This window comes from Hakea prostrata, chromosome 6, assembly GCF_041222555.1.
Source record: "Hakea prostrata isolate BN-2017 chromosome 6, UWA_Hpros_2, whole genome shotgun sequence".
Lineage (NCBI taxonomy): Eukaryota > Viridiplantae > Streptophyta > Magnoliopsida > Proteales > Proteaceae > Hakea > Hakea prostrata.
The window spans coordinates 15942843-15959811 of NC_142605.1; the positions used below are offsets into that span (position 1 = coordinate 15942843).

Genomic DNA, 16969 nt, shown 5'->3' on the forward strand with positions numbered 1-16969 from the left:
TGGTACTTTCATTTTAGAGGTAACTCAATCGAGGGGGGCTTTGAAAATCTTTCCTTTTTTCCCCTCTTCGGTGGGAGTCCAGATCCTCACCCCGTCGGGGGAGCACAGACTGCTCCCCGACGGCTTCCCAACCACACAAATACGTGGGGCCCACAGGTGAAAAACACTTTTTTTTTTTAAATCAAATTTTCACATGTGGGCCCCACGTGTTTGTGTGGTTGGGAAGCCGTCAGCGAGCAGTCTGTGCTCCCCCGATGGGGTGAGGATCCGGACTCCTTGGGTGGAGGATTGAGGAGGAAGAAGCATATTTATCATGGCCTCAATACCCATTAGCCTTGTGTTCAGACATTCTGATAATATCTACCCCTAAATTCTGGGGATTCTCTGCCCATGAATGTAGATGAGAGTAGCTCTTCATCTAAGACCTCTAAAATGGGGGAGTCTATACCCTAAACTAAGAAGGGTTGTTGCCTAAACATATAACTAGAAAGAAGAGAGAAAGAAAGAGAGAGGTTTAGAACATCCAGAAAAACACTTCTCCAATTGCCAGTCTACCCATTGGGTAGCCAGCCAGGTTATGAACCACATTTCCGTAGCAATTCTAATCTCACATTGGTAGGTACATCATTTGAAGAACGCATTCCTTCTGTACGTACTTGCAGTAAATTGTTTTCAAACCATATTGTCCTCATCTTTTAGCCCTTCCCCTTATAATCCAGCTGGACCAGCTGAAGATATACTTGAAAATGGATTCTATTTAGAAACAACAGGGCTGGTGCAATTCTGAGTTCCAACAAGAAGATTTGGTACCGCATGCAGCACCTGATGGGAACTGAGACAAAGAAATCATGGCTAAACTAAAGGTTGTCTTGATTGGCTCCTTAATACACAATGTCAAGAAACTAAGCACATAACAATATAAATGGGATCCATGTAGAAACCCCAAGTCAAGAGATTGAATTGTTTCAGCTCAAATCTTTCAGAAGAGGGAAGTTGTGAGCTCCTTCACATCTGACACAACAAGCTCGTAATCAGACTTCAATTTCTCTTGTTCCTCCTGGGGCAACTCTCCTTTAGTGGGCTTAGTTAGAACCAAAATGCAGCATGTAGGCCTCTTGGTGGATCCAGCAATAGCAAGATCCTGGGAAATCAAAATAAACATTTTAATGATAATACCAGTAGTAGCATCAGACTCCACATTCAAAGATTACACATCAGGAGGAACAGGAGGGAACCTCAGAACCAAACATTTCCACACACACACACATAAAGCAAGCATAAGCCTTACAGTATCATTAATGGATGATATCATGACATAACATGACACATACGCATAAGTTACTGAAAGAAATTGCATATAACAAGAAGAACAACAACAACAACAAAAGAGGACTCCGCACCTTAAGTGTGGCATACTTTCCCTTGCCCACAAAACCCCCTCCCAGGAACAGAACAAGAAACATGCAAATCAAAATGCACTTGAAAATTGCAGAAACACTTGATTTAAGAAACTACTCCTGATCAAAAGCACAACCTGCAATACAACCCACATCCTGATCAAGCACAACCTGCAATACAACTCCTACAGAATCAATGTCTGCTAGACCACCACTTGGATAATCCTTAACTAAAAACTATGTACTCAGACCGATCAGGACATGTAAGATTTGATTGCACAATCCTTAGCACAGTAGTAAAAATTCAGCCATTGCAACTTGTTGGTTGCAGGTTCAAAAATTGGAAGCATCTCCTGCGAAACAAGAGCTAAGTCTGCAAATATTTTACCCCTACTTCACCGTTATATATAAATGACGTGAATTACAGATTGCAGTCAGTGATGGAAAATTAATTGAAGAGATGACAGGATCCAGGGCAGTTGCATGAGATTAGAGAACACCTTCAAGAGTTAAATAACACCACTATCATGAAGATCAGAAGAAGAAAGTACATAGAGATAAGAGAATCAGAGAGAATAAGAACTTACTTCCTTCGAAGGTACATATATGTATGGTATATCAGCCTCCTCACATAAGATTGGAACATGTGTAATGACATCGATCGGAGAAATGTTTCCAGCTATAATGCACAAACTGCAAGCACCAAATAGATAGATATAAAGATCCAACATTTTCACATAGCTGGATAAATTTACGGTACAAAGTGAGAGTGCACTTGCAAGCACTGCCGCATGTGTCTTTGAAGTAAGGCTAATCAATTGCTGCTCAATCTATACAAAGAATAGCAATTCTATACAAGCACTTACAAAGGAAAATCTATCCAAAAGAAAGGAATGGAATGCCAAAACAAAACAAGGTAAACCCAACTTACAAAAGTTAGGAACCAAAATATGATCCAAAAGAACAAAGTGAGAACAATAGACCAAAAAGGCCAGGGTTTCAATGACACGGTCGTTGGTCACTACAAATAATAGCAGGGCTGCAACAGGGGGGTTGGTTCATGCTTTTCAAAACCCTGTCCCTGACCCTCACTGTAGATACCCTAACCCAACCCTGACCTGATCCTACAAGGCCAAGTTAAACACTTAAGCCTGGCACTGGCCCTGATCTTGACCTTGACCCTTATCAGAAGCAATAAATAATCCCTAAATAACAAACTTTTACCAAATATAACCTATAAGGTGTCAGGCCAGGTCCAGCGGGCCACCCCTAGTCACACATTCAACCCAAAATCTTGAGCCCAAACCCTGCTGTGCAGGGAGGATGCAGGGCCATAAGGTTCAAATTTCTATCCCTAAAGATTAGGGTCTAGGATGACCCACAAATGAAACAATTAATTCCACCCTGAACTTTTTTCCAACCAAAGGTCAGGTTCATGTCAGGTTGCACTCTGATGAACGTATTAGGCACCTAGGTCCACTTCTTTAAACTTGACTTCAGTCCATTGGACATGCTATCAAATGTAGTAAGCCACATGCATCATTGTATACTTAGCAAAATAATAAACGAGGAAAAGGAGAGAGAAACTGATAAGCCCCTGATATCAAGAGTCTATATTCGACAAGGAAAGCACTCCCAAGGAAACGATTGACAGTTTGAAGAGTGAAGAGAGTCCTGTCGTTTTCAGCAGAGTCCTAGTGCATTCAGCGCAAATTTGAAGCATGAAGAGTCCTTCTCGTTAAGGTTATTAGAATTAGATTTAGAGAGTCAAGAGTCATAATACATCTAGGTTAGAGTTACATTACGTTAGGTTTCTTTTGAAGGTCCTACTCAAGTAGGCTGATTTTGATTAATTCGATAGGAATGTAATTGCTATATAGGGGGAGGATGAGTAGAAAGGATATAGAGAGAGTTTATGTGAGGCCATTGCTCTTGGGTGCCGTAGGAATCACCTCTGCTGGTAGATTATATTGTTTCTTATTCAACTTTTATTCAAAGTCTCATTTTTCTTCTTGAGTTATTCCACCTTGTTAAGTAACCTCATTCGGTACTTAACAAATTGGCATCGGCCATCGATTCTAGGGGAATGGTCAAGAGTCGAATGGGCGGGGTAGAGGAATTGGAAAGTATCGTGAAAGAGATTCAAGGTCAAGTGGGACTCCTAGCACAAAACATGAGAAGGAGAAAGGCCAATGCGGTTTAGAGATGAATTAAGGTTCATGTTATCGGGAAAATCAGCAGAGATGCATACCTTATGCGGAGGTGACTGAACCGATGGAGTTCGTACGCGCGTCGATCGAACCGGAGAAACCGAGAGACTTCCTTCCTGACATCTTGAGATGCCAATTTTCACGGGGAAGATCCGTGGGATGGATCGACGAGCTGAAAGGTACTTTGATCTGTACAAACTCAGCGATGAGAGAACTCGAACCGCACCCTTTGTTTTGAAGGTGCGCACTAGGATGGATCGCTTCCAGACTGCGCGCCATTGTCATCATGGAGAAACTTGAAAGAATCAATGATCTATCGATTTAACTCAGACAGCTGAAGACTCCCCAAGAAGCATTGATTAATCACAAGCAAAGTGGAACGTTTGGCATATAGAGAAGGGTTTGAGAAATTAGCAGCGCAGCCGGAGCGGTAGATGGAGAATGGTTGAAGGGGGTGTTTTTCGCTGGTTTAAATGAAGAAGTAAGGGCTGAAGTTCGATTATTTGGGCTCACCAATTTGGGCCAAATAATGGACCTGGCCCAAGCCGTGGAGGACAAAATGGAGTGGGGAAAATAAGAAACCTCTTTGGCCCAGCCCACTCAATCAGCCCAAAATCTAACCTCACGTGTTATTAACTTCAGCCCACCCAACACCAATATTAAAGGAACCAATACGGTTCAGGGAACCGGAATGAACCAAAGCTTTAACGGTTCGGTTCGGCCAAACCAAATAAGTGAACCCGCGTCTTCCTCTTCACAATCTCGACCGCAACTACAGCTGCGACGGGGAGCTCGGACGCTCACGTTGGTTATCCCGGAAGAAATCAAAGATAAAATGGACAAAGGGGTATGTTTCGGTGTGACGGCCCATACTCCAAAGGCCATCGATGCCCTCTGGCAACTAAGGTTGTCGTTACTCCACGACGATGATAGTCCGTGGTTGCGCGGGAGGAGTGATCAATGATGACGATATGGAGCCGGTGCTTGAGACGGAACTCTCGCATACCTCTTTGGTGGGGATCGATTCACCACACACACTGAAACTAACGGGACAAATAAATGGCTATGAAGTCATCATTCTGATCGATTGTGGAGCAACGCACAATTTCGTCGCTCAAGAGTTGGTGGAGCCGTTGGGATTGGAAATCCAGAAAACAAAATTTCAGGTTGCTTTGGGCGATGGGACGATTAGCAAAGGTACGGGGATTTGTCGACAGATTCCGATTCAGCTAGGCGGCGAGGTCTTTGTGCAAAATTTTTACCCTTTCAATTTGGGTAGCATTGATATAATCTTGGGCGTAGAATGGCTGCAGACACTAGGGGAAGTACGCAGTAATTGGCGCTTGAGAACCATGAGCTTTGAGTGGCAGGGACGACCCGTGAAACTAAATGGGGATCCAACCTTGCTGCGATTAGAAACAACATTGAAGAGTGTGCTACAGTCGGTTCAAGCAGGCGGTGATGGATACTGGCTACAACCTCAGCATCCCGTCGGAGACGATATAGAGGTACAAGAGAGTACAGCAGTGTCACATTTATTAACTGACTTTGCTCAATTATTTGCTGAACCAACTGAACTGCCGCCAAGAAGGAAGCAAGACCACCAGATACGGTTAGCCGAGAGGAGTAACCCACCTAATATTCGACCCTATCGTTACCCACATTCTCAAAAGAACGAGGTCGAAAGATTGGTACAGGAAATGTTAACAGCAGGATTGGTACGACCTAGTGTGAGTCCTTACTCCACCCAAGATCGTTGGTTCGAAAGAAGGATGGCGGATGGCGTTTCTGCGTGGACTATCGTGCCCTGAATAAACTCACAATTCCTGACAAGTTTCCCATTCCTGCAATTGACGAACTGTTGGATGAGCTAGGCGGAGCCACAGTGTTTACCAAGCTTGATTTGAAAGCAGGATACCACCAAATTAGAATGACGGAAGGTGATGAAGAAAAGACGGCTTTTCGTACACATAATGGGCATTACGAGTTCCCCGGTGATGCCGTTTGGGCTCTCGAATGCTCCAGCCACATTTCAATCACTAATGCATGAGGTATTTCGAGAACACTTGCGAAAATTTATTTTGGTGTTCTTTGACGATATTTTGGTGTATAGCAAGACCATGGAGGAACATGTGGCCCATTTGCGAACCACCTTTATACTTCTCACACAGCACCACCTTGTAGTCAACCGAAAAAAATGCATGTTTGGGGTTGCTACACTGGAGTATTTAGGACATATCATATCTAAAGACGGAGTCACGGCGGACCCACGGAAGATTAAGTGCATGGTGGAGTGGCCCCAACCTGCCAATCTTAAAGCCTTGCGAGGGTTTTTAGGATTAACCGGGTATTACCGCAGATTCGTCCAAATTATGGTAAAATTGCCGCTCCACTCACAAACTTATTGAAGAAAGATGCATTTCAGTGGGGTAACGAGGCAACGACGGCGTTTAATGCCCTCAAGACAGCCATGACAACCGTTCCAGTATTGGTGACGCCAGATTTCACGAAAGAGTTTTTGGTAGAGACTGATGCTTCAGGTTTTGGGCTGGGTGCGGTTTTGATGCAAGAGGGCCATCCCATTGCCTACTGGAGCCAAGTGTTGTCCCCTCGCGCACAAACCAAGTCTGTCTATGAGAAAGAACTAATGGCAATAGTACTTGCCATTCAAAAATGGCGTCATTACTTGATGGGGAGACATTTCAAAGTACGAACGGATCAGAAAAGTCTGAAATATTTGCTGGAACAACGCATTGTGGCTACTGATCAACAAAAGTGGGTCTTGAAACTTTTGGGATTTGATTTTGAGATATTGTATCGTCCGGGTAGCGAAAACAAAGCCGCCGATGCTCTCTCGCGAAGGTCGCAGGATGATAAGCAGCTTTATTCGATGACAACAAAGAACTTGGCAGGAAAGTGAGGGACTAGATACAGCGGTACACGCCTCGGACCGTTACCAGAAGATCATTCAAGCCTTGCTGAAGGGATCCCAGGACTACCCCAGCTACCAGCTTCAAAAGGGCACCTTACTCTATAAGAATCGGTTAGTCATCCCCGATGGGTCACCATTAATTCCCAAATTACTTTCAGAGTATCATTCTACCCCATTCGGTGGGCATTCAGGGTTTTTGAGGACTTACAGGCGATTAGCAGCTGTGGTATACTGGGTAGGAATGAAGGCTGCTGTCCTCGAATTTGTGGCTAGTTGTGATGCTTGTCAGCGCAGTAAATATCAAGCCATGAAACCCGCTGGACTCCTTCAACCGCTACCAATTCCAGATCGCATTTGGGAAGACATTAGCATGGATTTTATTGGTGGGTTACCCAGGACTAAGAGTGGAGATACCGTGCTTGTTGTAGTTGACCGGCTATCCAAATACGCGCATTTCATCGCTCTTTCACACCCTTATTCCGCCAAGGATGTGGCTATCTCGTTCAGCAAGGAGGTTATCCGCTTGCATGGGTTCCCTCGAACCATCGTCTCCGATCGAGATCGTGTCTTCCTTAGTAATTTTTGGATGGAGCTTTTAAATTAGCGGGTACCATCCTCAAGTTCAGCAGGCCTACCATCCTCAAACGGATGGTCAAACAGAGGTGGTAAATCGCAGCCTTGAAATTTACCTACGATGTTTTTGCGCTCGCCAACCGAAAGACCGGATTAATTGGTTACCGTGGGCCGAATATTGGTTCAATACGACGTTTCATTCAGCCACAAAAATGACTCCCTTTCGGGTTGTGTATGGACGAGACCCCCTCTCTTCCCGTGTTGGGAGGATGGTCGATCTAAAGTGGATGAGGTTGATGTGTTCCTCCGAAAGCGCAATCGGGTGTTGGAGGATCTCAAAACAAATCTGCGGGTGGCCCAAGATAGGATGTGCAATCCGCGGATTCAAAGCGTAGGGAAGTGCATTATCAAGTGGGGGATGAAGTTTTTCTTAAGCTACAACCTTATCGCTTCCGAAACTCGCCAAACGGCCCAACGAGAAACTCACCATCGCTACTATGGGCCGTACCGCATCATTGAGCCGTGGGACCGCCGCCTATCGTCTACGTTTACCGATGATTCACGGATCCACCCGGTGTTTCACGTTCCGCTTGAAGCGTGCACTCGGGCAGCACATTAGCCGCAGCCGCTTCCAACTTGTTTGCGGAAATGGCGAGTTGCAGCTCACACCCGAAGCCTTGCTCAACATTCGTTTCTCTACTCAAGGGTTGCTGGAGGTTTTGATTCAATGGAAAGGACTGCCGCCTTGGAAAATACTTGGGAATCTTATGCTGAAATACAGTCCCACTTTCCGATTTTCACCTTGAGGACAAGGTGAAACTTTTGGAGGGGAGTATTGATAAGCCCCGATATCAAGAGTCTATATTCGACAAGGAAAGCACTCCCAAGGAAACGATTGCGTTTGAAGAGTGAAGAGAGTCCTCGTTTTCAGCGAGTCCTAGTGCATTCGCGTCGGCAAATTTGGCTGAAGAGTCCTTCCGTAAGGTTATTAGAATTAGATTTAGAGAGTCAAGAGTCATAATACATCTAGGTTGGTTACATTACGCTAGGTTTCTTTTGAAGAGTCCACTCAGTAGGCTGATTTTGATTAATTCGATAGGAATGTAATTGCATAATAGGGGGAGGATGAGTAGAGGATATGAGAGAAGTTTATGGAGAGCCATTGCTCTTGGGGCCGTAGGATCACCTCCTGGTAGATTATATTGTTTCTTATTCAACTTTTATTCAAAGTCTCGTTTTTCTTCTTGAGTTATTCCACCTTGTTAAGTAACCTCATTCGTGTTAGAAACTATCCATTATGATATAGGGGAAAAAGTTTTCAACCGTCTGTAGACTTATTGATAATCTTACAAAACACTCTTAAATAGTGTAGTCTCTCGTAAGGATGGAGAATTATTGGGGCAAGAATACCTTTCTAAAATAAAAGAAAAGGTATTGTTATTATTATTTTTTATTTTATATATATTTTTATGAGTATTTTTATTTTTCTAGAAATTCAAAGAAAACTTCTTTTCCTTGAATATTGGTAGCTATTCCTCAATTAATGATAGTGAAAGGCTTGATCATCACTAGACAGGGTTGTCCTAGGATAACATTTGTAACAATATCTCTAACAAGGATAAAATTTTGCTCAAGACATTTGATTTTTGCAAATGTAAACATTGGATAATTTATAATTGACACCAAGGCTTTGCCCATTGGCTCCAGAGAGTTGGTGAGTGGTTTTTTTGTAATATTGAGTTGGAACAAGACCTTCTTTGATGCAATTTGAGGATGCTCCAATATCTACTAATACTATGGTTGTAGTTTAAAAGATTGATTTATGACTAAATTGATTGGTACATGCCATGACCATAAATGTATCTGGTTGATTAGTTGGACATAATCCAAATTTTGAGTGAAACAATTATAAATTGTTCGGTGGAAGTGTTATCCTTGTTGGATGTACTGGGGAGTTGTCTTTTAAGAAAGATTAACTCTTGTTTAATTTCTTTGACTTCTCTTTTAATATCAGAGGTTGTCACCTCTAATGTTCAGACTTTTGAATCTTGATTTGATTGTTGAGGTTGGGGTTCAATCCCACAAAGCATTTCAAATTCGCTTAATTGTTTTACAAAAGCTTTAGGAATTTGGTATGGTTTAAACAAAGGAGTATCGAAAGACTATTTTTGTTCAAAGATGGGCGTGGTTGGTTCTTTTTGTTGCTGTTGAACTAAGTTTTCAACTCTAGTTAATTATTCACTACCTGTTTGGAGATTTGAATTGAAAAAATTTAATTGCTCAATTATTTTAAGTCTCCAAGTCTCCTTCCTTTGAGCCCTTCTCTAATGGCATAGCCAAAACTCTTGAGTTAACCAATATGACCAAACCAATAGAAAAAACAGTGTCTTTGATAGATGGAATGCCCTAGAAAGGTTCTAGAAGAATACTTGAATCAATGGGTAAGATATGACCAACAAATCTTATGACCACAAATGAAAATGTTTTTTGTCACAAAAATCGATCAATCTATTGGCTAGAAGTCAAAGCAACTTTTGACCACGGTAATCCATCAATCCCTTGGCTAGAAGACAACCTTTTGGCCATAATAACCCAACCAATAAAGACAAAAGGTGCTTTCAGCAACAGTGTTCCAACAAAAACGCTATTCATTTACAGTGTCGTCCACACTGTAATCTTGTGTCTACAGTGAACACCGTGCCCATGTGCACGTACCCCAGGATTCGAAACATTGTGCAATGCTAATTTCTTCTATAAATTGAAGAACACATGCAACATTTGGGGAGGCCACTTCGACAGAGTATTCTTCTTCTTAGAATACCCGTTCGCCAAGAACAACTCACAAAGTTTTTCATTTTATTTCTATCATTGTTCACCATTGAAGATCCAACAACAACAACAACAACAACAATAAGCCTTTTCCCAACTAAATGGGGTCGGCTACATGGATCCTTGCCCTCCAATCAGTTATGTTCAAGGCCATGCTAGATACAAGGCCTAAGCTATACATATCCTTTCTCACCACTTCTCCTAAGGTTATCTTAGGTCTACCCCTAGCTCTTCTAGTTCCTTCAATATGGATTATATCACTTCTCCGACAGAGCATTTATAGGTCTCCGTTGACGTGGCCGTGCCCCAAACGACTTTCTAAGCTTATCACTTATGGGAGCACTCCCACCAACTCTAATATGTCGTTTTATCTTACCATCCTAGTTTGCCCTCATCCATCTTGCATTCTCATTTCGCCCCGGTTTTCGATTGATTCTTTTAAGCCCCCTCGCCCGTACTCTGCTGGTCGCACGGTCCTATAAATTTTCCTTGCTTTAATGGATCGGATCCTAAGCCCGGTGCCCTCTCCCTTCATCCACCCTATTTTATTCTTTGGGAAACCTCTCTTCTAAATCACCTCTTTACTTTGTTGACCTGGTCCTAAAACAATCACTCGCGTCTCTTTTCGTCGTATCCCCTTCATCATCGCCCGATCTGCTGTTCACTGTATTCGCTTCGTCTACTGTTTGCCTTTTGATTCCAGCTACTCTCCATGATTCTAATTTGGTATTATCCCCACTTGGGTCTCATCTCCACTATCATCCGCGCTCACCGGGGCCTCATCTTGTGTCTTTGGTTAATTCATCCTTCCGGCTGTTGGGCTTGTTGCCCTTGTGTGCCCAACCGTTATCGGGTTCCTTCTTTGTCCCCCACGTTCTACACTGTCACCGACCATCATACATTCCTTACTTTCTCTTTTCTGCCCTTCTTTCTCGTACTTGCCTTCGCTCGGGCTCTTCTGTTTTCTGGTCATTCCATTGGGTCTTTCCTACATTTTCTTACCTTTCCATGTCTCCTATTAGTATGCCTCCGTTGTGTCTTCCCGCTCCCATTGGTTCTCCGCGTGTTGTGTCTCCCGGGTTTCTTATTCTCTCCCATTTTCATCGTATGGCTCATCAATTTATGCCTCTATAGTTATTCACTTTGAATATCTCCTTTATTTTTGTATTGGCCACACACTTCTCCTCCAATCATCCGGCATTTTCCGGCTCGTATCTTTTAACAACTTAGTCCCCTGTCCCCTGGGTTCCTGTCTTCCATACTTCTTGGGATTTCTCGGCCTTGTGTCTTGCCAAGTTTCATCCTCCTTAAAGCTTCTTTTACTTCGGACCTTGTTCACCATTGAGGATCCGTTTCATATAAATTCTAAATTGTTCCATTTCATTGTACCAAGCAATACGGATTTTAGATTGTTCGTCTAAATCAAAATTGTTCAAAAATCATTCCCTTTTGGATTGTTTGTCAGGAATGTTAAAGTCTTGCCAGAGCAATTCTTTACAAATTGAAAAAGGTTTATCAGACCCAATCATCATCAATGAAGAGTTCCGGCTGGGAACTTCCATTGCCTCTCAATTGTTCTTGGCCAATGAGTATTTTAAGATGAAAAATGCTCTGTCGCAGTGGCCTCCCTAAATGCTGCAAATGTTCTTCAATTTATAGACGAAATTAGCACTACACAGTGCTTTGCAATTGTCCATATATCGGGGTCCATGCAAATGGGCAGGGTGTTCACTGTAGACACACAAGATTACAGTGCGGGTGGCATTGTAAATGAATCATGTTTTTTGTCGAAATATTGTTGCTGAAAGCACATTTTATCTTTATTGGCTAGATTATAGTAACTAAAAATTGTTTTGTCTTATAGCCGAGGGATTGATGGATTACTATGGCTGAAAGTTACTTTGTCTTCTAGCCAATAGATTGATGGATTACTATGGCTGAAAGTTACTTTGTCTTCTAGCCAATAAATTGATGGATTTCTGTAACCGAAAGCATCTTAATTTGTGGCCATAAGATTTGTCGATTATATCTTAACCATTGATTTCAGAATTCTTCTAAAACCTTTCTAGGGAATTCCATGTGTCAATGACATTGTTTTCCCTATTGGTTTGGTTCAAATTGGTTAATCTTATTTAACCAGGCCAAGTTTTGGCTAAACCATTCTTAACCCAGAATGATGAACAGGGTTGTCCTTTCACTGATAGGATTATCAAACTAATATATATATATATATATATATGAGCTGAAGGGGAAATAACAATCCTCAACTCAAATATAGAAGGAAACAAAGAAACATTAAGTTGACCATACATTAAGCTACTGTTTAGTGTTTACTGTCTAAGCAACACATGGAGGAGTTCATATCTTAATATAAAAGAGCAAAGAATCTGAATCCAAAACATGAGATAGCATTAAGCAAATAAATGAGCAAAATCATACTCTGACAAGCAAGCTTGTTAAATATCAGAAAAAAAGAGCAATGCTAAGTGGAAAAAAAATTTAACTACTATAAGCTTGGTGATTTTATACACTCATAAAAAGACAAGTTATCAAATAACTCAATATGCAAATTAGCCTAAAATGCACAGAAATTAGGAGATTATAAAATGCTAAATTTATTATGCACGCAGCATGGGCACTGAAAACGTTTAGAAATAAAATCTATAAAAATTAAGGTGACAAAAGAGACAAAAAAAAGCATCAAGCATCACAAACCATCACTTTCCATCAGCAAAAGAGAATCGTAGAAAGCAAGACAAACAAAACAAAACAAAACCTAAAAAGGAACATCAAACTAAACAAAAAATAAAAAAATAAAAATAAAAATAAAAATAAAAAGAAGCACATGAGACACAAAAATTAAGGAAAATGGTAAAATGGAGACTGGAGAGATCATGAACAGAAGATCAGGCCTAACTAACTTACTATATGAAAAGCCCCACGAAATTATTTTGACATCCATCAATCTAAAGTTCATTTGGAGCAGTTAGAACATCACCACGGTCAAGATTAACTTTCAGATCAATAAAAAATGAATCTGGAGCAACATCTTGCAACACTCTGATCATATTCTTTTAAAAGGTCTCAAGTATAAAACATCCCTATGACGCCAGTCCCATCCCCAAGTTCACTCATCAGCTATTAAGGTAATGACATTAGATTAGGGGCCCATAGCTAGATTCATCAACCACCACAAATAGAAAACAATGTCATGGCATTCAAAGTATTCACCTTTCATACTGAAGTACAGAGGGGCCCATAGCTAACATTTTGAAATGTAACGAAGTCAGCAAAAATGAATATTGATAAATGCATGACAAAATCAAAATCAAGAAACTTGGTGACACACGGACTTCACACACAAAGAAACAGAAGAAAGCAAGGTAAAATCTGGGCAACAAGCAAAACAAGGAAACAAACTGCTCAACCACTCAACTACTGCTAAACCAATGTTTATTCAATCTGTACTTTCTCAAGTCAGAGATGAAGGACTATCAGATACCGATGAACAGTCAACTGAAAACATGCACCAAGTGATGTTTCACCAAATCCCATAAGTTAACAAGGAAACTCTGGAACTCACAGAGTCATAAATGTGAAATTATACATGAATGCATATATACAAACTGATTGTACATCAATTAAATAACATCGATCCTACCCCAAAAAAATTAACATATAAGGCATAATGCATGGTAAAGGATCATGACATTATACATTTGAAACAAACTACATTCGGTGGCAACACATAAGCAGCTATCAATGTCAAAAGGAAAGGTGAATCTCAAGATCATAGATTCCGCATCCATAGTTTTTCTTTATCAAATTCATGGAAACTGCAAACTTGGATGGAGTTTTACTGCATCAGATGCATATGCACACAGAAATCCAAATCTCAAGATCATGAGAAGGCATCTCAAACACTGCTCTGTTTGGAAACTGAAAATTAAGTCACACCCATTTCATTAATGATACAAAATATGAAGGAACCTAAGAATCTCAGTATTTCAAGAATTCTCCATATGAACTTAATTTCTAAATCCTTAAAAGAAAATATAAACATCAACAAAATTCCCATGCTGTCAATCATTACCTTCAGTGCATATAAATAAGGAAATTACAAAACACAATGATTTTCCTGGTGATATCAAACAATTATTAACTTCTACATGTCACATAAAGAGAAAACCAACAAAAATCCCATGCTATCAAAGTTATCTAAGCACGTGTTACGTAATTAACAGATCAAAAAATACTCCAATTTTCCCCTGGTGTTATCGAGTAATTATTGACCTCTAAATGGCAAATTCATCTATCTAATGGTAAGATGACAACATGCAGATATAGTCTTTGCAGGAAACTTCTGTACCTACTAAATAAAATTAGTTTTACCCAAGAATTGCCAACGGACCATTTCATCTATTCAAAAACCATGCTAGAGGAGGTGCAACAGGAGTTGATCCTGAGCCATGCATCTTTTTTCCCGTCCTTCAAAGACAATTTTTACAGTGGTTTCCACATATTTACTTATAAAAATAAGGACTCTCATGCTGGCTCTAACTATTGTAATAATGACACATAAGGTGAGAGGACTGAAGAAAAATAACTAAGTATTGTATACAGAGACAATTCTGAAGAAAATAGACAAGTCTTTGTTCAATAAACATTGACTACAAAACGAATTAGCAAATGCTTCTTTTCATTACGTGCGTCAGCTAGATGCAACTGTGTCCTAGGGCATGAGGAGCATTCCACCAAATCAATCGAGAAGCTCGACCAACAAATGCTTCCTGGTGTCCCTCATATTTCAAATACACATGAATCTCATGCCATGGTAGTTGATCCACTATGCATCCTAGGAGAATACTTCTTTCATATTAATCCCAAACAACAGATGCTGTATTATGTATCACGTACTCACATACAGAAACTGCAAAATGCCCGCAAATACCCCCTTGCTTCTCTCCAACCCCTTTCTCAAAGGCAGACAAATAACACTTCAAGCAACCGGATAAGGGTATAAAAAAACATTTTCTCTGGCGCCTTTACTGGCAAGTGTAATCACTTAACCACTTCTGCCATCACATTCAAAAAAATTATCTATACAGTTGAACCATTAAGTTTTCATGAGTCTAGTCAACAATATTTTATCCACGCATTACCCCAAAAAAAAATGCAAAAAATCAATTGTTTTTGTTTACCCTTTGTTACCACGACGGATACTTTTAACAACCTCCTTGACTCCTCTTTTCAAGCATTTATGTTCAGAAGCTGATAAAGAACAGAAAACTAAAGTTAGAATAACTAGCAAAGGAGCTAAGTAAACCCGGATTTTCTTGCAAAAGTAACAAAAACGAGGACTTCACAGAACAAACACTAAGCAGCCAAGCAAGTACATATTAGGGCAAGGGGTTGAATATCGTGAACCAATAAAAGTAAACCACATGATGGAAGCACGTACAAGCAACTTATGTGAGTTGAATGAAAGATGAGCAGATACAAAGACAAATACAGAGGTGTTACAACAGAGAAACATACCTACCTACCCAATGAAGGAGATGTGAATGAAATGGAACTAATGAAAATGAATAAAACAAAGAACAGAGGAGAAGCATTAGCAAAAATTATACCTCTTCTGACGAGCTTGAGAGTTTTCTTGCAGAGCTTCTTCCCTGCCAGGGGTTTCGCTATGGGGGCGAGAGCCTGCAACTTCTTCCTCTCCTTCTGTGACGATTTCTCCGCTTCACTGTCGCTTCCCATCTCACCCTCTTTTCTTTCTCTTGCTGGAGGTGGCGGAGGAATGTAGTGTTGAGACCAAACAAACAAAACAGAGAAGAGAAAAGAGAGGGTTTAGGAGTCGAGAGACTAGAGAAGGGAAAGAGAGGGTTTACGAGTCGTAAGTCTCGAGAGTCTCTTCTCTTTACCATTCCGGTTTAAGGGTTCTAAGCAGTGAACTGTTGTGAACCAATCGGTCTACTATGCTCCCCTGGTTCTGGACCGTTCGAGCCAGTAGGAGGAAAACGGAAAAAATACACATTAAAAAACATGTGGCTGCTGGGATTCGAGCCCAGGTCTCTACGGCCACAACGTAGAATTCTTACCACTAAACTACAGCCACGTGGTTGTAAAATTTTGGTTTCTTTATATAATAAACCTTTTATAATCACATGGTTTTAAATTTGTGAAGTTTTGGTTTCTTTATAAAATAAACCTTTTATAATCACATGGTTTTAAGTTTTTATTTCTTTTATTTCTTTTATTTCTTTTATTCCTTTTTTTTCTTTTTTTCCTTTTTTTTTTGGTCAATCATAATTTTACCTCTTAATCATGGTGTCGTGTGTCGGCGATTATTCGACGTGTCGCTGGGGGGCGACACGATTTTTACCCTTTATCAGCGATATATCGCCGACAATCAATTATTCGGCAGGAGAACAGGCTGAACAGTCCATGGTGGCAATGCAGAAGCCTTGCCTCCACCAGTTTCCACACCAGCTCCGACTATTGTACTTCTGTACCACCATTGTCGTCGCCCCCTAGTGCCCTCTCTGGCCAAAACACCACATGCACCAATTTAGGCTATCAACGGTCTAGCACTAGCCGTAACCCATCTGCGCTAGCATCAACACCAGTGAAACCATTGCCCACAGCCCACGTCGAACAGTTTTGGTGTTGTTGCTCTTGTTGCTGCTGCTGTTTCGAAATCCCAGAAAAAATCATTCAAAAATGGCAGTATCTTCCATGCCTTCTTCTTCTTTGGGAGATTTGAAGATTTCTCTCATCTCGCCTTCACAAAATCGCAGCAACAACCACCATTACTGCTTATCTTCTGCTACTGCTTCTAATTTTACTATCAAAACAACCTTCAGGTAATCATAGAGGTGATATTGAAATCGAAACCGCCTCTTCTTTAACTTGTTCTTGCCGGATTTTGGACTCCGGCTCTTCGTTATGAAACTCGAGAACAGAGGTTGGAACTGTTTCCGGATTTTTCATTTTTTCCGGCTCTTCAAGAAGTCGCCAGACATGTC

The 16969-nt window shown here is 41.0% G+C and overlaps 1 protein-coding gene and 1 non-coding gene across 2 annotated transcripts; both read right to left on the reverse strand.

Annotated features, from left to right (window-relative positions):
* Positions 1-559: 559 nt before the first annotated feature.
* LOC149012355 (Ribosomal protein L7Ae/L30e/S12e/Gadd45 family protein) lies at positions 560-15856 on the reverse strand. Its single transcript, XM_089158050.1, has 4 exons — positions 15572-15856; positions 15143-15212; positions 1985-2090; positions 560-1141 (listed from the first exon to the last, which is right to left on the reverse strand). Exons 1-4 carry the CDS (start codon positions 15699-15701, stop codon positions 980-982), a joined length of 468 nt encoding a protein of 155 aa, XP_089014176.1. The 5' UTR covers positions 15702-15856; the 3' UTR covers positions 560-979.
* Positions 15857-15987: 131 nt separating this feature from the next.
* TRNAH-GUG (transfer RNA histidin (anticodon GUG)) lies at positions 15988-16059 on the reverse strand. Its single transcript has one exon. It is a non-coding gene; the product is annotated as a tRNA-His (tRNA).
* Between the last annotated feature and the right edge of the window lie 910 nt (positions 16060-16969).